Here is a 25,123-nt window from a genome sequence, read left to right on the forward strand (position 1 = left end):
ACAGCAGGAAGGACTCCTCTGGAGCCCACAGCAGCCCCTGCTCCCAGTGCCACTATCAGCCAGCACCAGCTGGAGCTCAAGCAAGAAAGCTGCAGAAAGGTTCTCCTGCAAACAAATGCTCGGGCTGGGGGTGCTCTAAGGCTCGTAATAAGTCTCCCTCAGAGAAGTGTGTACTAACTTGTTCTGCCTTATCCTCTTCAACAGACAGCTGTGTTTAATGTCAGCAAATGCCCAACGTCAGCACCGTGAGTGAGTTCCTCCTGCTGGCATTCACAGACAAGCGGGAGCAGAAGCTCCTGCACTTTGGGCTCTTCTTGGACATCTACCTGGCTGCCCTCCTGGGCAACGGCCTCATCCTCACCGCTGTAGCCTGCGACCACCGCCTCCACACCCCCATGTACTTCTTCCTCCTCAACCTCGTCCGCCTCGACCTGGGCTGCATCTTCACCACTGTCCCCAAAGCAACAGCCAATGCCCTCTAGGACACCAGGGCCATCTCCTATCAAGGCTGTGTTGCACAAGTCCCTTTCATAGTCTTCTTTTTTGATGCAGAGTATTCCCTTCTCACTGTCATGGCCTACGACCGCTACGTTGCCATCTGCAAGCCCCTGCATTATGGGAGCCTCCTGGGCAGCAGAGCTTGTGCCCAGATGGCAGCAGCTGCCTGGGGCAGTGGCTTTCTCAATGCTGTCCTGCATACAGACAGTACATTTTCCCTGCCCCTCTGCCACGGCAATGCTGTGGACCAGTTCTTCTGTGAAATCCCCCAGATCCTCAAGCTCTCCTGCTCAGATGCCTACCTCAGGGAAGTCGGGGCACTTGTCTTTAGTGTTTCTTTAGTTTTTGGTTGTTTTGTTTACATTGTGGTGTCCTATATGCTGATCTTTAGAGCGGTGATGAGGATGCCCTCTGAGCATGGCCAGGACAAAGCCTTTTCCACATGCCTCTCTCACCTGGCTGTTGTCTCTATGACTGTCAGCACTGGTTTGTTTGCCTACCTGAAGCCTCCTTCTGTCTCTTCCCCATCCCTAGACCTGGCGGTGGCATTTTTGTACGTAGTGATGCCTCCAGCAGTGAATCCCGTAATCTACAGCATGAGGAACCAGGAACTGAAAAATGCTCTCAGGAAATTACTTTCATACATACTTCTTAAGCATCATTAATATGCTCACCAGCCTAAAAATACTGAGCGAATATCTCACAAAATATTTTCTGATTTTTTTTTATTTTTTTTTATTTTTATTTTTTAACGTGTGATAGTATTATTTTAATTTAAGGGAATTTCTTCTTATCCTCCTACATATTGATTTTTATTTTGACCCAGTCATCTACGGTACTTCAAGAACCAATCTTCCAGTGTAGATAAAGACAATAAAGAAGCCATTAGATATTCACAGCTCTCAGATCCCATCTCATTCTCCCAATGGAGAAGGGGCTCAAGGCCAAAAGCACTGCTGTCACATTTAGGAATAGCTCAGCTGGCCATTGGGGCTGCCCATCACTACTCAGTGGGGCAATCTGGAGCTTCATGGACTGGAATCTGGAGCTGCTCTGTGCCTGGGCCAGGCCTCTTGTGCTGGCCCTGTGGGACACAGATACTCTGTGCTAGGGATCTCGCAGGCAAGAGACCAGGGCTCCTGCAGCTTCATGGACCTCCATCGCCTGAGCCATGGCTGGCCCCAGCCTGGGGACTACTGGGGAGGCCCAGAGCCGCTTTTGTCCCAGCAGCTGAGGTGCCTTGCGAGGGGCTGGGGCTGTGGTGGCCATGCCCAGAGCCCTGCAGCAGCCTGCAGTGGGCACTGCCCTGGGGCCAGCCCAGCCTGGGCTGCTGGGCTGGGCTGGGCATTGCCCAGCAAAGGGCAACAGCAGCGTCAGGGAGTGGTGGCAGCATGCAGGGGAGGGCTCCCAGCAGGGCTTGGTGCTGCAGAGCCAGGACTGCGTGAAGGGAGCCCAGAGCTGGAGGGGCAGGGGAGAGGAGGCTGCTCTGGGCCCTTGCTGGCCTGGTCAAAGCAGAAAGGGGGCCCAGGGCATTTGCCCCCTCACCGCAGCCTGCCAGGACCTGCAACGCACTCATGGAGCATCCAGGGCCAGCCAGCCCCTGCATGGGGATCTGCTGCCCGCCTTGCCCCGGCCCTCTCCAGCGCCCTCCTTGCTGCTCTCTGATGCACGCCAGCACCTCCCCATGTGTGCCAGCCAGCACATCTGCTGAGGGCCAGTGCGGTTGCTTCTGGGGCAGGGAGCTCAGCATGGCCCTTGCAGCCCCCTGCCCTGGGCCTGCCTCTCCCCTTGGCCTCACCGCTGGCCTTGTCTCTGCTGGCAGGAGCGCTCTTGGCATGCGCTTCCTGGCCTCCCCTCACCAGCGCACAGTTGCTGCCCACTCAGGCTGCTGGCACAAATTTGTCCTCACCAGCAGCACCACCCCTTGGGCTGCTTCTCCTGGTGTTGCCCACACCACTGTCTTGACTCCTTGTCTCTGCTGGGCCCCACCTTTCACACCCAGATGTGCCCCTTGGCTGTCATCGCCTTCTCCCCTGCCACATGGGGTGACAGTGCCATAGTGGGACATGTTTCCAGTGGGCTGTCTACCAGACACAGTAATGAATACTATGAGCAGGACTAGAGGGGTCTTGCTTCCAGCCAGGGGGATGCAGGGAGGAAAGGGACAATTGGGTTTACTGGACTGTGTACATTTAATGGCCTGGCACATGAAACCCACAAATGTATCAGGCTCTACTGGACACCGGTGCACAGTGTACCCTAACGACATCAAGACTTAAAGAGGTAGAACCCACCTATATTTCTGGAGTGACAGGGGGATCCCAAGAGTTAACTGTCTTGGAGGCTGAAGTGAGTCTAACTGGGGAGGAATGGCAAAAACACCCCATTGGGACTGGCCTGGAGGCTATGTTCATCCTTGGAATAGACTGCTTCAGGAGAGTGTAAGGAATGTTTCAGCAATTCGTGTCAATAGAGGGCTTGAAGGGTAAACCTTGAGTTTCTGATATCTGGGGGGGGGGTCAGAATAACTGCTAACTATTTTGACTATTGTATGGGACACTACACTAGTCTCTGTATCTGGCCAAGAGATTAAGGAGAAGGGGAAAGCTGAAGGACAACTGAAAGAGAAAGCTTGCATGGGACTCTGCACAAGTCTCTGACATCCGGCCAAGATAGACAAAGGAGAAGGAAAAGAAAAAAGCCTGGGAGGAAGACTATGAGCCTTCAGCATGAGAGACCCCCCAGAGGGACCACTGGAGACTGATACTCATGTGCCAGTGGGAGGGTTCGGATTCTGGGAACTAATTATAGTAACCCTGCCTTTACTAGAAGTAGTAATGAATATGTATTAGCCTAGGAGCATAAAAACCAGCTGCTTGATGTAACTGGTGTGCATCTTGGTGGAGCAGAGACTCCTGGCGCACCCAGTGCTGTTTGCTGACCTCTATTAGCTTAAAAATTTGTAAACTTTGATTGTAATTCTATTTGGGACTTAGTCATTTATTACAAGAGGGTACTTGAAAGTTCCAGAGGGCACCACTGGTGGGGCTTTGGCATCACTGCCTTGGAGACTGGGGACAGTAAACAGTTGTCTACCTTGCTTGGCCTTCCACAGAATCCTTCAGTTGTGGGTTTGCTGAGGGTTGAAGAACAGCAGGTGCCAATGGCTACCATGGCGGCACACCTGAGACAGCATCATATCACAGAATCACAGAATCACAGAATTTCTAGGTTGGAAGAGACCTCAAGATCATCGAGTCCAACCTCTGACCTAACACTAACAGTCCTCACTAAACCATAACCCTAAGGTCTACATCTAAACGTCTTTTAAAGACCTCCAGGGATGGTGACTCCACCACTTCCCTGGGCAGCCTGTTCCAATGTCTAACAACCCTTTCGGTAAAGAAGTTCTTCCTAAGATCCAACCTAAAACTCCCCTGGTGCAACTTAAGCCCATTCCCCCTTGTCCTGTCACCAGGCACGTGGGAGAACAGACCAATCCCCACCTCTCTACAGCCTCCTTTAAGGTATCTGTAGAGAGCAATAAGGTCATCCCTGAGCCTCCTTTTCTCCAGGCTGAACAAGCCCAGCTCCCTCAGCCGCTCCTCGTAGGACTTGTTCTCCAGGCCCCTCACCAGCTTCGTCGCCCTTCTCTGGACTCTCCCAAGCACCTCAATGTCCTTCTTGTAGTGAGGGGCCCAAAACTGAACACAGTACTCGAGGTGCAGCCTCACCAGAGCCGAGTACAGGGGGACGATCACCTCCCTAGCCCTGCTGGTCACACTGTTTCTTATGCAAGCCAGGATGTTGTTGGCCTTCTTGGCCACCTGAGCACACTGCTGGCTCATATTCAGCCGACTATCAACCATCACTCCCAGGTCCTTCTCTGCCTGGCAGCTCTCCAACCACTCCTCTCCCAGCCTGTAGCTCTGCTTGGGGTTATTGCATCCCAGGTGGAGGACCCAGCACCTGGCCTTGTTGAACTTCATGCAGTTGACCTCAGCCCATCGGTGCAGCCTATCCAGATCCTCCTGCAGAGCCTTCCTACCCTTGAGCAGATCGACACACGCACCTAGCTTGGTGTCATCTGCGAACTTACTGAGGGTGCACTCAATGCCCTCGTCCAGATCATTGATGAAGATATTAAAGAGGACCGGCCCCAGCACCGAGCCCTGGGGAACGCCACTAGTGACTGGCCTCCAACTGGACTTGACTCCATTTACCACGACTCTTTGGGCCTGGCTATCCAGCCAGTTTCTAACCCAACGAAGTGTGTGCCAGTCCAAGCCAAGAGCAGCCAGTTTCTTGAGGAGAGTGCTGTGGGAAATGGTGTCAAAAGCCTTGCTGAAGTCAAGGTAGACCACATCCACAGCCTTGCCCTCGTCCACCCAGCGCATCACTTTGTCATAGAAGGAGATCAGGTTCGTCAAGCAGGATCTGCCTTTCATAAACCCATGCTGACTGGGCCTGATCGCCTGCTTGCCCTGCAAGTGCTGCGTGATGACTCTCAAGAGAATCTTCTCCATGAGCTTTCCTGGCACTGAGGTCAAACTGACAGGCCTGTAGTTTCCCGGGTCTGCCCTCCGGCCCTTCTTGTAGATGGGCGTCACGTTTGCTAGCCACCAGTCAACTGGGACCTCCCCCGATAGCCAGGACTATTGATAAATGATGGTAAGCGGCTTGGCCAGCTCCTCTGCCAGTTCTTTCAGTACCCTTGGGTGGATCCCATCTGGTTCCATCGACTTGTGCACATCCAAGTGCCGTAGCAGGTCACCAACCAGTTCTTCATGGATAGTGAGGGCCACATCCTGCTCCCCATCCCCTTCCACCAGCTCAGGGTACTGGGTATCCAGAAAACAACCGGTATTGCCGCTAAAGACTGAGGCAAAGAAGGCATTGAGCACCTCCGCCTTTTCCTTATCTCTTGTCACTAAGTTTTCCCCCGCATCCAGTAAAGGATGGAGATTCTCCTTAGTCCTCCTTTTTGTGTTGATGTATTTATAAAAATATTTTTTGTTATCTTTAACGGCAGTAGCCAGATTGAGCTCCAGATGAGCTTTGGCCTTTCTAATTTTGTCCCTGCACAGCCTCGCAACATCCTTATAGTCCTCCCTAGTGGCCTGCCCACTTTTCCAAAGATTATAAACCCTCTTTTTTCTCCTAAGCTCAAGCCACAATTCTCTGTTGAGCCAGGCTGGTCTTCTTCCCCGCCAGCTCGTCTTTGGGCACGTGGGGACAGACCGTTTTGCGCCATTAAGATTTCCCTCTTGAAGAGCGCCCAGCCTTCCTGGACTCCTCTGCCCTTCAGAACTGCCTCCCAAGGGACTCTACCAACCAGTGTCCTCAGCAGCACAAAGTCAGCCCTCTGGAAGTCCAATACAGTGGTTTTACTGGTCCCCTTCCTGGCCTTGCCAAGAATAGAGAACTCCACCATTTCGTGGTCACTCTGCCCAAGACAGCTCCCGACAATCACATCCTCCACCAGTCCTTCTCTGTTTGTGAAGAGAAGGTCTAGCGGGGCACCACCCCTGGTAGGTTCACTAACCAGCTGCATCAGGAAGCTATCTTCCACGCTCTCCAGAAACCTCCTAGACTGCTTTCTCTGGGCTGTGTTGTGCTTTCAGGATATGTCAGGGAAGTTGAAGTCCCCCATGAGAACAAGCGCTGAAGATTTTGCAACTTCTGTCAGCTGCCTGTAGAACTCCTCATCCGTCTCCTCATCCTGGTTTGGCGATCTATAACAGACCCCGACCAGGATGCTAGCCTTGTTGTCCCTGCTAATCCTAACCCAAAGGGACTCGACCTTGTCATTCCCAGCCTCGAGTTCTACAACATCGAAAGACTCTCTAATATAGAGAGCCACACCACCACCCCTTCTGTGCTGCCTGTCCCTTCTGAAGAGCTTATAGCCAGTCATTGCAGCACTCCAGTCACGAGACTGGTCCCACCACATCTCCATGATGGCAACCAAGTCGTAGCCTGCCTGCTACACGATGGCTTCCAGCTCCTCCTGTCATGCTAACCTCCAGCTCCTCCTTACCATGCTAACCAGGACTCCCTGATTGCCATCCATGAGCTAGTTCATTGACTGGAGAGCCAAGGTGTAGTTGTAGAACTTAGTAGCATGGTTTAGTGATGGACTTGTCAGTACTGAGGCAAAGTTGCATGACCTGGGTTACACATCCTTGAGCAGTATAAGGCAAAATGCAATTCTTTTTGCCTTTTGCATCTATAGCACAGGAAGCATGACTTTGCCCTACTCTATTGACTGGGCAGGTCTTTTCACATTACTCAGTTTATGTTTCTGTGACTGGAAGGGGACAATTTCCCAAAAGAGGCCTAGCTCGTGGGTACAACTACAGCCACTTGAAGAAATATTTTCTTTACTTTTCTTCCAGAGTTTTCCACAGAAGACCCATGAGAGACCATGGATGTCCAGGTGTTTACTAATATTCAAGCTGAATTTCTCAGATTCCAATGGTTATTTCAATTATTTTATTTTATTTTATTTTATTTTATTTTATTTTATTTTATTTTATTTTATTTTATTTTATTTTATTTTAATTTAATTTATTTTATTTTATTTTATTTTATTTTATTTTATTTTTATTTATTTTAATATATTTTATTATTTATTTTGTTCCCAAAGAACACCTGACTTTTCTTAGAAAGGGTTTCATGTGCTGGGCTGGGCTGCAGTTACAGGGACAAAGACCACTGCTGGCAGTGGAGGTGTAAGACCTCCAGACTCTGCTTTTCCTCCTGATAGAGGTCTCCAAAGCAGTCACCCTGGATGAACAGCAATAGAAGAATGATGCTCAAAACTGAAATGCAGCAAAATTCAGCCTTTAAAAACAGAAAAAATTTGTATTAGGTGCTTTTGGAAATCTTCCTTTTTAAATACACCATGCAAGTTCTGCAATTAGCTGCACAAGGCATGAAGGTTAGAAGAAAACTATGGAAGAGATGTTAGGAGTTTCTTCATTTTAATGAAGAAACACGCCAGCACCTTCTGCCTTCTCCTCTGCAGGCTGTCCTATGCTGTCCCACACTTTGCCCTATTTCCTGGAGTCTGCAGAACCCCCTTCTCAGTTCACCACCTTGCTCTCATCCCTTGATTTCACCCATGTATCGTCAACCCTCACCAGCTGTTCCCTGAAACACAAAGCCATGGTCTGATCAGAGGGTCACCTCTGACACCATGGCTCAGCCCTTTGAGGGACATTTCTTCTTCCTCATGGCCAATGCATAACTTCCAAGGTACACTCCCTGGAAGTCTTTCTCTCCTGCTCTTTCCTACTACTAATGGAAGCTCCGTCAGGATGGAACCATTCCTAAAAGGCATCCCAACCCGTCAGGCTCCTTGCAGCCTGGCAGCCAGCCAGGCACATGTCACCTCAGCAGCATCTTCCAAGCCATGGGCCTGCTGCTGGCCTTGCAGCTTCTTGGCTACACACAACCAAGCCTTGTGCCTCCTGCTGTCCAGTCATGGACTCAAGCAGAAGGGACAGGACAACCCATATGGGGGCCTTCTTTCTGTCTGGATCCTCCTGGGTCTGGAGGCAGAGGGGATCCCATAGTCAGCATGCCAGCCAGGTGCCTTCTGCTTGCCTTCCAGGGCCACTGGCAGATGTCAGCTGGAAAGTACAGATCCCAGGGAGAAGGCAAGGCTGACCTGTCAGCTACAGACAGAAGTGACCTCACAGTCCCTTTCCATGACACGTTCCTGCTGCTGCCCTATCCACTGCAGAGGCAGAAGTGACCTCACAGTCCCTGCCACAGTCACATTCCTCCTGCTGTGACAGGAGATCCTGAGGTAGAGCTGGCAGTGCTGCTGTGCAGAGCCAGGGACTGTGGTGCCCTGGGACCCCCGGGAATGCTGCTCGGCGGGGCAGCAGACCCAACTCCATGGGGATCTCTGCTGCTGAGCCCCTCTCCATCTGCCCTGATGGCTCAGCAGCATAGGACAGTGCTGGGCAGGACAATCGGGTGTCTCTAAGGGCACAAAGGGCAGGCAAGTGATGCACCAGACCTTGCCCACAGCACTTCAAAATGCTTATCCTCAGTTACTCTGTAGTCTTATGGGCCTTTGCCTGATGACTCTTCACCACCACTTCTGGCATTGCAGAGCCCTGCTTTAGCCCATTGTCTCCTCAAATTCGCCTTTTCCTTTACCAAAACCTTTTTTGGATGATCACTCATTTTATGAGGTTCTAATCACTGCCCACTGAACACCTTGTTCCTGCAGATCTTCTGACTTCTCCTGGCAGCTCCAGATTCCTCTCCAGGCCTGCATCGGCCATCAGCCCCGCTACAGGGGGTGTAGTCCCATGCAGATGAATCCAGTTGTCTACTTTGGCAAGTGCCACCATAAAGAGAGCTCTTGGTGCAGTCCTTGATCCCTCACAGATCACCCTGGGATTTTCAGCCTGTGTTCTTTACTCCATGAAGAGGCCCAGAAAACAGAAGAGCAAGGAGGAACCCCTTCTCTCTATTCCAGACAGTAGCATTGGAAGAGGCATCCAGGCTTCTTGGTTTGCCCTGAACAGCCCCTTTTGTTACTGTTTGGTTTTTGTTTGGTGCTAGCAGGGAGGCCAGCTGTGACAGAGGACTGCACAGTGCCTGCTGCTGCCTGCTGGGACATGGATGCCACTGCAGAGACAACAGGACTGGCATCAAATTACATGAGATATAAAGTCTAACCCAAATACAAGAAACACAAGAGACCAATGTGGAAGCCAAAAGAAAGCAGCAGTGAAAAGGCCACATCCTGCTGCTGGCCATGGCTCCAGGGAAGCAGCAGCCCCGACCCGAAGGCAGCAGAGAGGCAGAACCCAGCGGGCAGTGAGGGGCAGCCCCGAGGGCCACCAGGGCTGCTCGTTCATGTGTCAGCTGGGCTCTTGTCCCTGAGCCCCTCCTGCGTGCCGGGGTTTGCTCCCCCAGCTCCAGAGGAGATGGGAAGAGATGGCAGCTGAGACCAATGAATTTCTGCTGGATTCTTTATTGTCTTTATCTACACAGGAAGCCTGGTTCTATAGGTAAATCTTTAACAAGTAGAAGGCTAAGAATAATATTATTTATATCAGAAACAATAGTTAGTGAAAATAATAACACAGACAAATGTAAACTAAGAAAAAAAAATCTGAGAAAAATAGGTGTTTCTGATTATAGGATAATTGTTATAGGTGAAGAAGCTGAAGAACATGTATTGAAATGGCGTCCTCACTGCATCCCTTAGTTCCAGGTTCCTCATGCTGTAGATGAGGGGGTTCACAGCTGGAGGCACTGGTGATGGGAAGAGATTGCAGTTGAGACCAATGAATTTCTCCCAGTTTCTTTATTGTCTTTATTTAAACATGAATATTGATTGTAAAGGTATTTGAAATTATTGACTTATAATAATAATAATAATAATAATAATAAATTAAGAGACTTAGAATAACATTAAATCAAAGCCACAAGTTAGAGGAAATAATAATAAAGAAAATTACTTTCTAGAATTTGCATGGAGTCTTTTTTTCAGAAATCCTGTGTGTCCTGTTAGTATTATATGCACATTATTTCTGCTGAAGAAAGATGTATTCAAATAGTTTCCTTACTGCATGCTTGATCTCCTTGTTCCTCATGCTGTAAATGAGGGGGTTCACTGCTGGAGGCAACACTGAGTATAGAACAGCCACCACCAGATCCAGGGATGGGGAAGAAATGGAGGGAGGCTTCAGGTAGGCAAATATGCCAGTGCTAAGAAACAGGGAGACCACAGCCAGGTGAGGGAGGCATGTGGAAAAGGCTTTGTGCTGGCCTGGCTCAGAGGGCATCCTCAGAACTGCCCTTAAAATCTGTACATAGGACATCACAATGAAAACAAAACAACCAAAAACTAAAGAAACACTAAAGACAAGTGCCCCGACTTCCCTGAGGTATGCATCTGAGCAGGAGAGCTTGAGGATCTGGGGGATTTCACAGAAGAACTGGTCCACAGCATTGCCGTGGCAGAGGGGCAGGGAAAATGTACTGTCTGTATGCAGGACAGCATTGAGAAAGCCACTGCCCCAGGCAGCTGCTGCCATCTGGGCACAAGCTCTGCTGCCCAGGAGGCTCCCATAATGCAGGGGCTTGCAGATGGCAATGTAGCGGTCGTAGGCCATGACAGTGAGAAGGGAATACTCTGCATCAAAAAAGAAGACTATGAAAGGGACTTGTGCAACACAGCCTTGATAGGAGATGGCCCTGGTGTCCCAGAGGGCATTGGCCATGGCTTTGGGCAGAGTGGTGGAGATGCAGCCCAGGTCGAGGAGGGCGAGGTTGAGGAGGAAGAAGTACATGGGGGTGTGGAGGCGGTGGTCGCAGGCTACAGCGGTGAGGATGAGTCCGTTGCCCAGGAGGGCAGCCAGGTAGATGCCCAGGAAAAGCGCGAAGTGCAGGAGCTTCTGCTCCCGCATGGCTGCAAATGCCAGCAGGAGGAACTCACTCACAGAGCTGCTGTTGGACATTTACAGGTTCTGCCACGGAGTCCTGCTCAAGACAGAGGAAGACTATTTACCACAGAGTTATGTGAGAGGAATAATTTCCATTTCTCTTTTAAGCCTCCCTCTGCAAATATTCGTAGACCTTTGGCGGGTCTTTTTCATGCCATATTAGTGATGCTGCCTTAGGGCCTCCATGGGAGCAGGCAACTCTGCTCTGGACAATGCAGGAGTCAGTCATGACCTACAGCAAGAGATGAAGAACATAGGTGGATTTATATTTTCTATATTATGTTCTAGCTGCCCCACCACACCTGAGGACTGTCTATAAGGCATAAATCCTGGGCACTTCTGTTGCATTCCAAGTGAAGACATCCTGTCTGAATTTAAGAAGAGATTGGACTGTGCACTTAGGCACATGGTCTGAACTTTTGGGTAGACCTGTGCGGTGTCAAGAGTTGGACTTGATGATCCTTAAGGGTCCCTTCCAACTCAGGATATTCTATGATTCTGTGAAATCCTGTGAATCTTCAGAGGCAAAGGTACTGTCCCTTTAGTTCAGGTTGTACTTTCAGAGGGGACAGCCGATCTGTCTATAGAGGCTGGTCTCTTCTGCTGGCATGTGTATGAGCTGTAGGATAATTATGCTCACATGTTCACCTGAAAAGAAGCAGGACACTGCTGAATCCAGACTCAGAGTGCACATCTCCAGACACCTCACCCTGTCCCTGTATTTGCCATTCCCCAAGCACACCAAGGGTTCACTTCATGTGCATGTGAAACCCCATCCCCAGCCAGAATCACAGAATTGCAGGGGTTGGAAGGGACCTCAAGAGATCATCTGGTCCAACCCCCCTGCCAAAGCAGGTTCCTTAGAGCAGGCTGCCCAGGTAGGCATCCAGACAGGCCTTGAATATCTCCAGAGAAGGAGACTCCACAACCTCCCTGGGCAGCCTGTTGCAGAGCTCCATCACCCTCACCGTGAAGAAGTTCTTTCACATGTTGGTGCGGAACTTCCTGTGCTCCATGTTTTGGCTATTTGCTCCATGTTCTGTCCCCACAAACCACTGAAAAAAGGTTGGCCAAATCCCTCTGTCTCCCACACTAAGATATTTGTAAACATTGATAAGATCCCCTCTCAGTCTTCTCTTCTCAAGGCTGAACAGACCCAGGTTTCAGCCTTTCCTCATAGTGAAGATGCTCCAGGCCCCGTATCATCTTTGTGACCTTCCGTTGGACTCTTTCCAGGAGATCCCTGTCTTTCTTGCACTGGGGAGACCAGAACTGGACACAGCACTCCAGGTGAGGCCTGACCAAGGCAGAGTAGACGGGGAGGGTCACCTCCCTTGACCTGTCTCCAAGCTCCTTTTAATGCCTGGAAACAAGAACAGCAGTAGCACGGCCAGGTGGAGAAGCCAAGAGGAACACCAGTGTGCTGCTGCCAGGGGAGGCAAGGCCAGGGAGGGACAGACGGACACTCAGCAGACCCTCCTGTGCTGCACCTCTGCCTGCAGAGGAGGCAGCTCCTTCTCATTGCAAATGCTGTGTGCTCTGCTTTGGCCTGCAGACACCTCTCAAAGACAGGGCACTGGGCATCACAGAGGGTTTGCAGCTCCTAAGGTCAGCTAGGATAAAACCTGAGAGGACCACAATGATGATGTTAGTGCAGTCTGTGGGATGAGGTGTGGGAAGGGACTTCACAAAATTAATAACTGGCACTTTGATTTTTCAATGCAATGCTCCAGGAGCCTCAGTCTGCTGTACAACCCCAATAATCCATTACTATGAAATCTGCCTCCCCTCCATGGCAGGAATCTCAAAACACAGACTGCAGAAAAAGCCTTACCCTTCAGATAAACCAAGAGTCAATCTTCCTCTTGAAATGCTTCCTCATAATGCCATTCTCTAAAACACTTCAGAAACAGAGAGACCCATCCCGACAGATACTATCAGCCATCGGATGTGCCAGCTGTAGAAGACCCCTCTGGCAACCCCACCTGCATTGCTCTGCTGCCAGAGACTCACAGTGTCAAGAGCCTGCAGATGTGTCCTACTACACGCTGTCCTCTGTTGTTGAGCTCCTCACAAGCCCTCTTTCCTTCTCTCCTCTCCCCGTGCCAGCTGCTGTCAGAGCCCCCAGCCCTTCTGCGCTGTGCAGAGGAGCTGCTCCTGGGCAGAGCTGTCTCTCTGATGCGCTGCCCGCTTGCTAGGAGCTCCCCTTGGGCCCAGGAGCCCGGCCCAGCTCAGCAGCACAGCACCCGCTTTGCTTGCTTGCTCTGTGCCGTTGGGCTCCCTCGAGGTGTCCCCAAGGCCTCAGGGCTGACAGCACCTGAAGGCAGCAGGGTCTTTGCTGGGGTGTGGTGTTTGAGGCAGACAGAATTCATCACCGACTGCCCTTCTCTGAACACAGGAAGGATGACTTTTACAAGGGTGATTTGTGCTTTTAGACTGTGGTTGTCAAACATGTTGTGCTTTAACCTGTCAGGCACCTCAGCACCACACAGCTGTTAGCTCACACCCACCCCTAAAAAGACAATGGGTTGAAATAAAGATAATGTAAAAGGACAGAAAATGAAGAGATAGGAATAACAGTAACAATACTACTAATAAATAATAATAAACTTTATTTTTATTATTGTTATATGTATAAAGCAAGTGATGAACAGTGCAATTGCTCATCACACACTGACCGATGCCCAACCTTTCCCCAAGCAGGGGTCCCACAGAACCTGGACAGCCTGCATTAGGCTCTTGTGTGCAGGTCCCTTGACCTTACTTTGTTATAGGGCAATAGAGGTTTTCAGAAGGATTTGGAACATTTTTTTCCCTTTCTCAAATACTTCTGCTGTGTTGCCCCATGTGATGGGGCATCAGTATGTTGGAAGTGTTCAGGAGCTTCCCTGTGTTCCAGGGCAGTCTGGATCAGCCCATGGCAAAAGTAGCCCTGGGGCAGTTGATTCCAGGTGGGCAGGACACCCCTCCATGTGAAAGCAAAGTGTGACCTTCGTACTGCCACCAAAGGGATGGAGAAAAATGCATTAGCAATATTAATTGTGGCATAGCACTTGGCTGCCTTTGACTCCAGTTCGTACTGAATGAAGTTCTAGCATGCCTGGCACAGCATCACTCAGTGGTGGTGGGACTTCATTCAAGCCACAGAAGTGCACCGTTCTCTTCCACTCACCATTAGAATTTTGCACTGTCCATATGGGACTATTAAAGAGTGAGAGAGTATTGCTGATCACTCCGTGGCTCTCCAGCCGATGAACCAGCTCATAGATGGGACTCAGGGAGTCTCTGTTAGTGCAATATTGCCTCAGGTGCACTGTTGTGGTAGCGATTGGCACCTCCTGCTCATTGGCCATCAGCACCTCCACAGCAGAAGGGTCCTGTGAAAGAGTGGGCAAGGTAGACAACTGTTTCCTGTCCTCTGTCTCCAAGACAGCTATGCCATAAGCCCACCAATACCCTTGTGGACCTTTGAAGTACCCGCTCCTGACGTAGTCTACGCCAAGGTTACACAGAGCCTCCAGGCCAGTCCCAGTGCGTTACATTTTCCACTCCTTCCCCGTTAGACTCACATCAGCCTCCAATACAGTTAAGTCTTGGGTTTGATGTGCCAGGCCAATAATCCTCAAAGTCCAATATACCTGATTGTCCTCTCCCTCCCCCAGGGTGAAAGCTGTGCCCCTCGAGTCCTGCTCATAGTATTCTTTACTCTGTTTGGAGGATTGCCACTAGAAATTGGAGCAGCAAGTGTCTCAGAAGAACCACTTTTTGACAATGTTTTTCCTTGTGCTTCATGTATCTGTGCCTGTAAGGTGGAGGTCAATTTTTGCATCGCATTTTCTCATGGCCTCTCCATGGTCACACAGTCAAAAGCACAGGATAGAAACTGGTATGTACCCACTATGTTACCTTTCTTGAGCAGAGGGATGCTTACATCTGATAGCTGAGCTATTGGTTCGTGCAGGTGGGGAGGAAGCCATATTCTCTTGGAGCTGTTGGACCTCTTGGGAAAGTTTCTTTCTGGATGAGACACAGGCCCATAGGGAAGAAGAGAGACTTTCTTTGTAATGCCATAGTTGGCTAGCCAATTCATCCACCATGGGTTCCTCTTGGTCTTTCCTGGTCATCACTGCCAATGGGTTGGCATATGATGATGGTGTGTTCTGTACAAACTCCTGCCACATGGGTCATGTGCACTTGACTTCATCTGGATCTTTGAATAGGTGTTTGTTATCTAGGTTTCTACAAATCGCCTTCAGCATGTCTAATTTCCTCAGGAACGGATACCCCTCTGCATGGTGGTCCACTTTCCTGGTTGACATACAAGATCTTTCAAAGGAGACCTTTCCTTCAAGCATGATGGGAGTAAGTTCCTTTGTGCCCTTTTCCAATGGCTTTGTCCATCAGCCCTTCCCTAGAGGGAGATTCTGGCTGCTTGGCTTCCCTGCTCTCCAATTCCAGGCTATTGGCCCTGTTCTCCCCCCACTGGAGCAGCCAGATGACAATGCGCTCACCGAGATGATTGCTGAAATCTTTTCCCATACCTCGTAGCTTACCCTGGGACAGGGACCATTTGGTTTCTGATGCTTATATGATTTCTTCTGCTTTGACCTCCTGCTTCCAAGATGGCCCAACTTTGGAGAAACCTGGCTCATCTTCTTTTTCCTCCTTTCTTGTCTGGGTAGGAGTTTCCTTCCTTTCTAAAGAAAAACTGAGTTTTTCACATCCACTGTTTTCTCTTCAATGTAGAGGCAACCGATACTGGCTTAGGTTGGTTCTCTGGCCCATTGATGTGGCCCATTGCAGGGGCTGGAGTGGCCGTAGGGACCATCACAGGAGTTGTTCTGGCTGCAGGGCCTTTTGGATGAGTTGGAGTGGCTGCAGGGCCTATTGCAGGTTTGGGAGTGGCTATAGGGCCTATTATAGGGATGTGTTTAACCATTAAGCCCTGTAGGGCCTGTAGCAGGGTTTGGAGTGGCTTTGGACAGGCTCTGGGCCTGTCAAAGGGGCTGGAGTGTGCCTGCAGGAAAAGTCATAGTGGTTTGAGAGGCGTGGACTGTAGCTTCATAAGCATACCTTAACCACCAGCATATTGCAGTGATTTGTGTCTCTTTGAAATTGCTGGGATGATGACACAAATTTCTAAGCATTTCACAAGTTTTTTTAGGATTCTGCACTTGCTCAGAGGTGAAATTCCAAAGCACTGGACATGCCCACTGCACTAGACGTCTGCCCAGATCCTCGAACTCTCCCTGCCACTCCTAACTTTCCTGCCTCTGGACAGATTTCTGGGTGGCACGTTTAAGTAATTGTTTAAACTTAAACAAAACCTGAATTGCATTCAGGAGACCTAAAAATAGGAACATGCTGGTTTGACCATCCCAAGGATATTCAAAGCTTTGAAGAGCTATTGTAATTAGCCTGGAAGAGAAGCATGAGGTGAAGGAGAAAGGGAGAGTGAAGAAGTGGGGAAAAGCATCCCCCACCACCCTGCATAGATTTACTCCCTGAGGAGAAAAGGCAAAGACTGTAATTCTTAATAGTTTCCAAGAGATTAAGAGATGGTTCCTGAGGTATTGAGGGAGCAATAATTTGATCCTATCAGAAGTCAGTGTTATCCAGTACAGAAAAACAGTAACCTTAAACCAGCCCCCAGAACTGATAAACAGCATGACATGGAAGTTACTAATGTGCTATACAACACAGTTCTGAAAAGAAGCACAACAGACCCCAGATCAGAAAGATCAATATTGTGATCAGCAACTGTTAAACTGATCTAATGCTTATAACAATTTATTTTTAAAATGCTCTGGTCAGATCTGTCATCCTGTCATCTCAACCTTTGTGCTCCATGCTAGGCACCAAGAAGATTTGCTGTGGTTTGACCCTGCAGGCAGCTCAGCACTACAAAACTATTCACCCAATGGGACAGAGGAGAGAACTCAGAGGGAAAAAAAAAAAAAAAAAAAAGTAAAAGTTCATGGGTTGAGATAAAGGCAATTTAATAGAACACAAAAGGAATTATTATTATTATTATTATTATTATTATTATTATTATTATTATTATTATTATTATTATTGACACGAATCAACTAAGGTCATGAAATTTTTGTGTGTGTATCAAAAAACAGGAAAGGTGGTGGTGATTAATTGGAAAGTGACAGAGCTGAGCATGACATAGATTGTATGGAATAAGTGCTGGGTATTTTCTTAGTTTTGTCTGAGATGGAGTTAATTTTTCTTCCTAGTAGCTGGTATGGTGCTGTGTTTCATATTTACAGAATCACAGACTAGTTCAGGTAGGAAAAGACCTTACAGATCACATAATTCCAACTCACTTCCCATGGGCAGGGAAACCTTCCACTAGACCAGGTTGATGAAAGCCCCATCCAAACTGGCCTTGAACGCATCAAGGGATGGGGCACTGATCTAGTAGATCATTGTCCTTCTTACACATGGAGCCCCAGAGCTGAATGCAATCCTTGAGGTGTGGCCTCACCACGGCCAAATACAGAAGGACAATCACTTCCCTACGTCTGTTGACCACAGTATCCTTGGTACAAGGCAGGCCTTTTTGGCCAACTTAGCACACTGATGGCTCATATTCAGCCGACTATCCACCAATATCCCCAGGTCCTTTTCCCCTGGGCAGCTGTCCAGCTGCCCTTCCCAAAGCATTGCATGGGGTTGTTGTGCCCCAAGTGCAGGACCCAGCACTTGGCCTTATTGAACTTCATGCAGTTGGCCTCAGCCCATGGGTGCAGCAATCAACAAGACAGAAGTCAACTCACCAGCATTTTTAAAGACATGGGCTGACTGCTGCTCTTGCAGCTTCTTGGCTAGACACAGCCAAGCTTTGTGCCTCCTGCTCTCCAGTCATGGACTCAAGCTGAAGGGACAAGATGACCCATATGGGGGCCTTCTTTCTGTCTGGGTCCCATAGAGGGGATCCCATAGTCAGCATGCCAACCAGGTGCCTTCTGCTGGCCTTCCAGGGCCACTGGCACATGTCCGCACAAAAGTACAGATCCCAGGGAGAAGGCAAGGCTGACCTGTCAGCTACAGACAGAAGTGACCTCACAGTCCCTTTCCGTGACACGTTCCTGCTGCTGCCCTATCCACTGCAGAGACAGAAGTGACCTCACAGTCCCTGCCACAGTCACATTCCTCCTGCTGGGGCTGGAGATCCTGAGGCAGAGCTGACCTCTCTAGTCCCTTAGAGACAAGGGTTCACTTTTCTGGATTAGAAATTTAGCAGATGGGCTGTTCTGCTTAGGGTGTCAGGTCTGTGGTTAGGTTATGGGCAAGCTTTGTGGAATAGTTCTTTGTTTTACGTCTGCCTAGAAGTCTAGGTTTAATGGAACATGTTAATGCTAGTATTGAAGGCAGGGATTAGGGTGAGGACAAGAGTAAAGGCAAGGGCAAAGGACTATGGGCTGAGTTTTGCTTCATGGAATATTTTGAGTTCAAGCATTAGAATAGGGATTCTTGTCAGGGTGTTGGAGTAGCATTTAGGTTTAGGGATTACTCTTTAAAACTCTTCTAATGTGGGTTTTCTTTAAAATTGGTTACTCTTTAAAATTGGCTAACGGCCTTACATCAATGTTTTAATTCCGTGTTAAAGCAGCATCAATATTAGCTGAAGCCTCTTACCTCTACTAAATTGTTGTAGAGGTTCACTCATCCTTCTCCCTCCCTCTCTAGGGATGTCCGGATCAGCCCCTGGCTTTGTGTTTCATGGATTACTGAGGGCAGATTGAGAGAAATCAGTCAAGTCAGGAAGGTGCTCAGAGCAAGGTGAGAGCAAGGTGGGGAAGCAAGGTGGGTATCTAAGTCCTGCAGGGAAACAGGTGCAGACATGACAGCATAGGACAGCGTGTGGTGGTTATTGTCAAGGATCTTTTGCAAGATGAAACCCCCGACAGAGCCAACAGCTTTGTCTGCTGGGCTCTGGCTCTTGTCTCCGTTAGTGATGCCTATGAGGAGACACCTCATCCTTACAGCAGTAGGGCCTCAATGCCTTCTCATCCCCCTCCAGGAGCCTGGGAGATGTCCTCCTGTAGCCTTGTACTTGGCACTTACCCACCGTACACTGACCCAGGAAGAGTCCTAAACCTTGCTGGAGGGACAGCATCTCCCTTCCCAGAGGCTGGGGTCAGGGCCCGACTGTTGGACTTCATGGGACACATCAAGGTTTCCTCAGCATCAGGGCCACCTTTCCTGGGCCTTGGTCTCCCTGCCTGCCCTTTTCTGCTCTAACAAGTCCATGGGGAGGCCTTGACAGTAATGTCCCTCAGTGGGACCGTTAGCACTGTAAGAGGCTTTGGAGTTTGTATCAGACTTGGACTACTTGAGAAGCTGCTTCAGCTACCCAGATAAAGCTCCTCTGCCAGGCACAGCATTGCTGGGGGCACTGCGTGCAGCTGGCATGGGGAGAGGAGAGAAGGGGGAGAGAGGTTCAGGGCAGCCTGGAATAGGAAGGCAGGGAAGAGCTGGCAGAGGGAGAAATCTTCCCAGCCACCTCCCCATGGTAAGTCTCTGGGTGCAGGGCAATGCTGCTGCACACCCTGCCAGGCTCTCCTGGAGCTGGCCCAGCCCTCAGCTGATGGGAGCTATCAGGAGGACTCTTGGTGTTGGAGCTGAAGGGCATGCAGGGCTTGTGTGCTGCACGGTCAGAATGCAGGGCCCGAGGGCTCCCTTCTCTTGAGGCCGGCTGCAGGCTGTGAAGCCAGGGATGCAGGCAGGGGTGCCCAGGGCTGTGGTGCAGAGCAGGGTCCCTGCTGTGCCCCAGAGGCTGTGTGCCGCGGCAGGGCCTCCGCTACCTGCCAGTCTTCACAATCAGCCTGCCTGGGGAGCTGCCCAGGGGCTGCGGGGAGAAGCTGCGGGTGGAAGGAGCCCCCCTGGTACCGCAGGGCAGGGCAGGGTCCTGCTGCTGCCCAGAGTCTGCTGCCTGGGGCAGGCTGCTCACAGCCCCGCACCTCCCTAGGGCACTGCACTGCAGAACTGCCCGGCAAGAGCTACCTGAAGGCAGTGCACTTTTTAGAATCTGCTTCATTTTCCTGCCCATGTGCTGAGGCAGAAGGATGGTAATGGAGTAGGAGCATCTGTAGCAGAGACTAAGTCTCCTCAAGCATTGCTGCTGCTCTGAGGCACCTCACACACCTCAGCATACAGACTGTACCAACACCACCTTTGTTGTTTCTTGAGGAGTTATTTGACCTTCTCCATTCCTGCAGACAGGGAGATGACCTTGCCCAGTGGACTTCTCAGATCACTTAGGGTTCCCTTTTACCTGTTGCTGTAGACTAGGACTGACTGCTTCAGAGCCCACAGCACAGCCCCCTGCTTCTTTTGGCACCCTCAGAACACCAAGCAGAAGTAAGCCAAGCAGCTGCAGAAAGCTCTTCCTGTGAAAGGAATGGGAAAGAATGTGTTCTGTGTGACTGTTCTATGAGACATACAAAGTATTTTGGTCAGAGAAGTCCTTAAATTTTACAATGTCACTTCTTCTTTTGGACAGACTACCTTGCTCAGGGGCAATAAATGTGTAACAACAGCTCCATCACTGAGTTCCTCCTGCTGGCATTCACAGAAATGCGGGAGCTGCAGCTCCTACACTTTGGGCTCTTCCTGGGCATCTACCTGACTGCCCTCCTGGGCAACAGACTCATCCTCACTGCCGTAGCCTGCGACCACCACCTGCACACCCCCATGTATTTCTTCCTCCTCAACCTTGCCCTCAACGACCTGGGCTGCATCTCCACTACTCTGCCCAAAGCCATGGCCAATTTGCTCTGGAACACCAAGGCCATACCCTATTCAGGATGTGTTGTACAGCTCTTTCTTATAATCTTTTTGAATTTATCAGAACTTTCTCTTCTCACTGTCATGGCCTACGACCGCTACATTGCCATCTGCAAGCCCCTGCACTACGGGAGCCTCCTGGGCAGCAGAGCTTGTGCCCAGATGGCAGCAGCTGCCTGGGGCAGTGGCTTTCTCCACGCTGTGCTGCACATTGCCAACATATTTTCCCTGCCCCTCTGCTGTGGAAATTCTCTCAGCCAGTTCTTCTGTGAAATCCCCCAGATCCTCAAGCTCTCCTGCTCAGACTCGTACATAAGGGAAGTTCAACTTACTACAGTTACTGCTTTTCTATTTGGGGGTTGTTTTGTTTTCATTGTGCTGTCCTATGTGCAGATCTTCAGGGCTGTGCTGAGGATGCCCTCTGAGCAGGGCCGGCAAAAAGCCTTTTCCACATGCCTCCCTCACCTGGCTGTGGTCTTCCTCTTTCTCAGCACAGCTATCTTTGCCCACCTGAAGCCCCCATCAACTTCCTTCCCTTTCCTGGATGTTGTTCTGGCATTTCTGTACTTGGTGGTGCCTTCAGTAGTGAACCCCTTCATCTACAGCATGAGGAACAAGGAGATCAAGGTTGCCATGTGGAAAGTGATGACTGGGTGTTTTTCTTCAGCAATATATTGCCTGCCTTTTTCTGTAAACCACTTGTAATTTTATTCATGATAGGCGAAGCCAGTGGGTCTTATGTTCTTGTGTTTTTATTGGTGTTCTGCTTTTTCTCAATTTTTTTTTATCAAATATTTTCCACAAAGAAATATAATTCTTCATTTTGCTTGAGTATTTAAACCAATTAAAGTGACTTTTTGTCTTATATCATTCCTCTGAGACGTTTTCTGTGGCTTCAGGGACAGTGTGCAGTGGTGGAGGGGAAAAGAGTCGTGGCAGTCTAGCCTGGGAGCACCAGCACTGGGTCCATGCAGAGCTGCTCTCCTGCCACTGACACCCTCTCCTGCTGAGCCCTGTTGGCGGTTTAAGGCCTGGATGCTCCTGTAGCTTGGCGCCAGTGCTGCTGTGATGCTGTGCTGGGACTGCAGGCAGGGACAGGCAGTTGGCACATGAGTGACACAGCTGCTCTCCAGAACAGAATTTCCCTCCTAAAAGGGCCATGCCTGAAGGCTCACGTCATCTTTCAGAGTTGCCGTCACATCAGAACATGCTCAACAAGAGTCCCAAAGGCTCCCTGGGATATAGGATGTGCTGGGAGAAGAGCAGGGCCTGTTCAGGTGCAGGAGAGACACAGGAACAGAAACCCTTTGCAGCTGCTGCTACCTGCAGGCACATTGTATGCACATGGAGAGAGGAACAAGAGCGAGCACAAAGGCCATCAGCTATCCCTAGGGGTGTCATGAAGGCCAGTGGGGCAGAGTGTCTTCAGGTCCCTTCTTCCTGAGAGTAACAACCATGGGGCACCTGCCTGAATAGCAGAGAATAGTCCAGGGGGAAGGCACCTTCAGAGACCGTCTAGTCCAACGTACAAGATGTGAATGCAGCTCTGCAATGTGTTTCCTTGAACCCTCAAGGTCCCTGTGCCCATTTCTCATGCTTTGGGGCATCTCAGAGGAGGACAGAGCCAGGTAATGCACCCACCACAGGGCTGAGGTGCCTCCCAGCCTCTGGCAGTGGCTGCAGGAGCCAGAGGGACCCTTCAAGTGCTGCAGTGCACTGTGTATGTGTAAGGCAGGGACTGGTGTCTCTGAACAGCCCAGTGTGGATGAGCAGTGCATGAGGCCAGCTCAGATATGGGCACCTCACAAAGCCTTGACATTTCTCTGTGTAGAACTCCAGTAATTACCCCCAGTGTTCCCATGAGATTTTTGTCACCATCCTTGCACAGGTTCATTGCAAATGCTTCTCTCTGACATATCATTCTACTCTGCCTTTTGGACTGGTGGTGACAGCAAACTGATGGCTGTTGGTGACAGCCAACATGGCTTCACACAGGGCAGATTGTACCTGACAAACCTGGTGGCCTTCTACGATGGGTTTACAGCATTGGTGGAGAGGGGAAGAGCACCTCACATCGTGAACTTTGACTTGTGCAAATCATTTGACTCTGTCCCACACAATAGCCTTGTCTCTCAATTGAAGAGACATGGGTGTGATGGATGGATCACCTGGTGGGTGAGGAATTGTCTGGATGGTCACCCTCAAGGAGCTGGAGTCTACAGCTCAATGTCCAAGTGGAGGTCAGTAAAGAGTGATGTTCCTCAGGAGTCAGTATTGGGGCCAGCACTGTTTAACACTTTGTCAGTGACATGGACAGTGTGACTGAGTGCAGTCTCAGTGAGTATGCTGATGACACCAATCTGGGTGGTGCAGTCAATACACTGGAGGGAAAGGATGATATGCAGATGGACCCGGACCGGATTGAGAGATTTTCCTGTGGGAACCTCATGAGGTTCACAAAGGCCAAGTGCAAGGTCCTGCAGCTGGATTGGGGCAGGGTGGAGAATGAGTAGAGAGCAGCTCTGAGGAGAAGGACTTGGGGTACTGGTGGATGAGAAGCTCAACCTGTGCTGGCAATGTGAGTTTGCAGCCCAGAAAGCCAACTGCATTCTGGGTGGCATCAATCAAGTTTGGCCCAAAGGTTGACAGAGTTGATTCTCTCCCTCAGCTCTGCTTTTCAGTACTGCATTCAGTTCTGGGACCCCAAACTCTAGAAGGACATGGAAGCATTAGAATTATTAGAAAAAGTCTAGAAGAGGCCAAAAACAAGATAGAGAGTCTGGGGCAACTTTTCAGTGAAGACTGGCTGAGAAAGCTGGTTCTCTATAGCAGCCTTCCAGTACCTAAAGGGGGCCTAAAAGAGGGTGCTTTAAAATTAGGTATAAGGAAGACATTCTTTCCTTTGGGGGTGGTGGTCAATGGAACAGGTTGCCCAGAGAAGTTGTGTCAACCCATCCCTTGCCCCTTCATGGCCAGAAGCCTCCCATGCCAAACCACGATGGACACCAGCCCCCCCCCACACACACTGCAAAGCTGCTGTTTAACCTCATCTTTCCTGCATGGGGCCTCCTCTGCACCACCCAATCTCAGCTCCCACTTTGCCACAAGTGCTCTGCATGGGTGCTACACAGCCTAACTCTACCATGTCCTGCCCTGGTTCTGCCATCCCACTGGGCAGGGGAGAGGGTGGCCACAGCAAAGGGATGCGTTTGGGTGTGGAATGTGTGGCCTGGAAAAGACAAGGAGTCGAGGGAGAGGACAAGGCAAGGCAGCAAAGGCAGCATGAACAGTGCTGTTGGTGTGGGGCCACGTTTGTACCAGTGTAATAAATGGCTCAGTCTTCAAAATAGGACAATAATCAAAGTTTACAATTTATTAAATGAATACAGGTAAGCAAGCAGCACTGGGTGCGCCGGGAGTCTCTGCTCCACCAAGACGCACACCAGTTACATCAAGCGGATGATTTTTATGCTCCTAGGCTGATACATATTCATTACTACTTCAAAAAAAACCACAGGGTTATTATAATTAGTTTCTGGAATCCAAACCCTCCTACTGGAGCATGCGTATCTGGTGGTCCCTCTGAGGGTCTCTGTGGTTCTCTCATGCTGAAGGCTCATAGTCTTCCTCCCTCTTGTCCTTCTCCTTTGTCCAACTTGGCTGTATGTCAGAGACTTGTGCAGTGTCCCCTGCAAGCTTTGTCTTTTAGTTGTTCTTCAGCTCTCCCCTGCTCCTTAATCTCCTGGTCAGATATCAGAGACTTGCATAGTGTCCCATGCAATAGTCATAATAGTTAGCAGTTATTCTGAACCCCCCAGATATCAGAGACTCCAAGGAAAAGCCTACAAATACATTTCCCTTCAAGCTCTCTATTGACACAAATTGCTAAAACATTCCTTTGCAAGATACAAGAACTATATACATTAACCACTCTGGTTTTCTTAGACTTGTGGTTATACAAGGGTATGTAAGACAGAAGGTCACATTCATCATACCATGCGGCCCTAGCATTGTTCCATACTGACATGAATCAGATGAACGTATTTCACAGCAGGATCCTCAGAGGGCAGCAGCTGGCAGGAGGCGAGGGTGATACTATAAAAGCCAGTCAAAGTAACTCTCTAAGACTCAGTTTGGAGTTTTAGAAAGCAGGTGTTCTTTTATTGAGGTCCTGGACGCACAGGGGATCACTCCAGTGCTTACAGAACTGTTTGAGCTATAGGGATTATATACAAGCAAAACATACATGTTAATCACATTTCCCCAAAACATATTCATACTACTTCCTGTAACTCATTAAAATCAGTAAGTGTCGCTGACACATGCACATTTGTTTCCCCTGTCTT

General features: G+C 49.7%; 4 protein-coding genes across 4 annotated transcripts in view; 3 read left to right on the plus strand and 1 right to left on the minus strand.

Moving 5' to 3' along the window:
- Positions 1-227: 227 nt before the first annotated feature.
- On the plus strand, positions 228-1,163 carry LOC309891704 (olfactory receptor 14J1-like; the record flags this gene model as incomplete). Its single annotated transcript, XM_082786042.1, has 2 exons — positions 228-249; positions 553-1,163. The coding sequence occupies 2 exons, from the start codon at positions 228-230 to the stop codon at positions 1,161-1,163; spliced, it is 633 nt and encodes a 210-aa protein (XP_082642168.1).
- An 8,892-nt stretch (positions 1,164-10,055) lies between these two features.
- Positions 10,056-10,991, minus strand: LOC309891705 (olfactory receptor 14C36-like; the record flags this gene model as incomplete). The annotated part of the gene is made up of 1 exon (XM_082786043.1): positions 10,056-10,991. One exon carries the CDS (start codon positions 10,989-10,991, stop codon positions 10,056-10,058), a length of 936 nt encoding a protein of 311 aa, XP_082642169.1.
- Positions 10,992-20,753: 9,762 nt separating this feature from the next.
- LOC309891706 (olfactory receptor 14C36-like) lies at positions 20,754-21,721 on the plus strand (the record flags this gene model as incomplete). The annotated part of the gene is made up of 2 exons (XM_082786044.1): positions 20,754-21,419; positions 21,677-21,721. 2 exons carry the CDS (start codon positions 20,754-20,756, stop codon positions 21,719-21,721), a joined length of 711 nt encoding a protein of 236 aa, XP_082642170.1.
- Positions 21,722-23,086: 1,365 nt separating this feature from the next.
- Positions 23,087-25,123, plus strand: part of LOC309891707 (ATPase family AAA domain-containing protein 2-like) — a gene marked incomplete at both ends in the record, with an annotated part of 163,000 nt that continues 160,963 nt past the window's right edge. The window contains one exon of the mRNA XM_082786045.1: positions 23,087-23,286. Within this exon, the coding sequence (XP_082642171.1) occupies positions 23,087-23,286 (200 nt within the window). The remainder of the gene's footprint in view (positions 23,287-25,123) is intronic.

Source organism: Aythya marila (assembly GCF_965140915.1).
Source record: "Aythya marila genome assembly, contig: HAP1_HAP1_SCAFFOLD_165, whole genome shotgun sequence".
NCBI lineage: Eukaryota > Metazoa > Chordata > Aves > Anseriformes > Anatidae > Aythya > Aythya marila.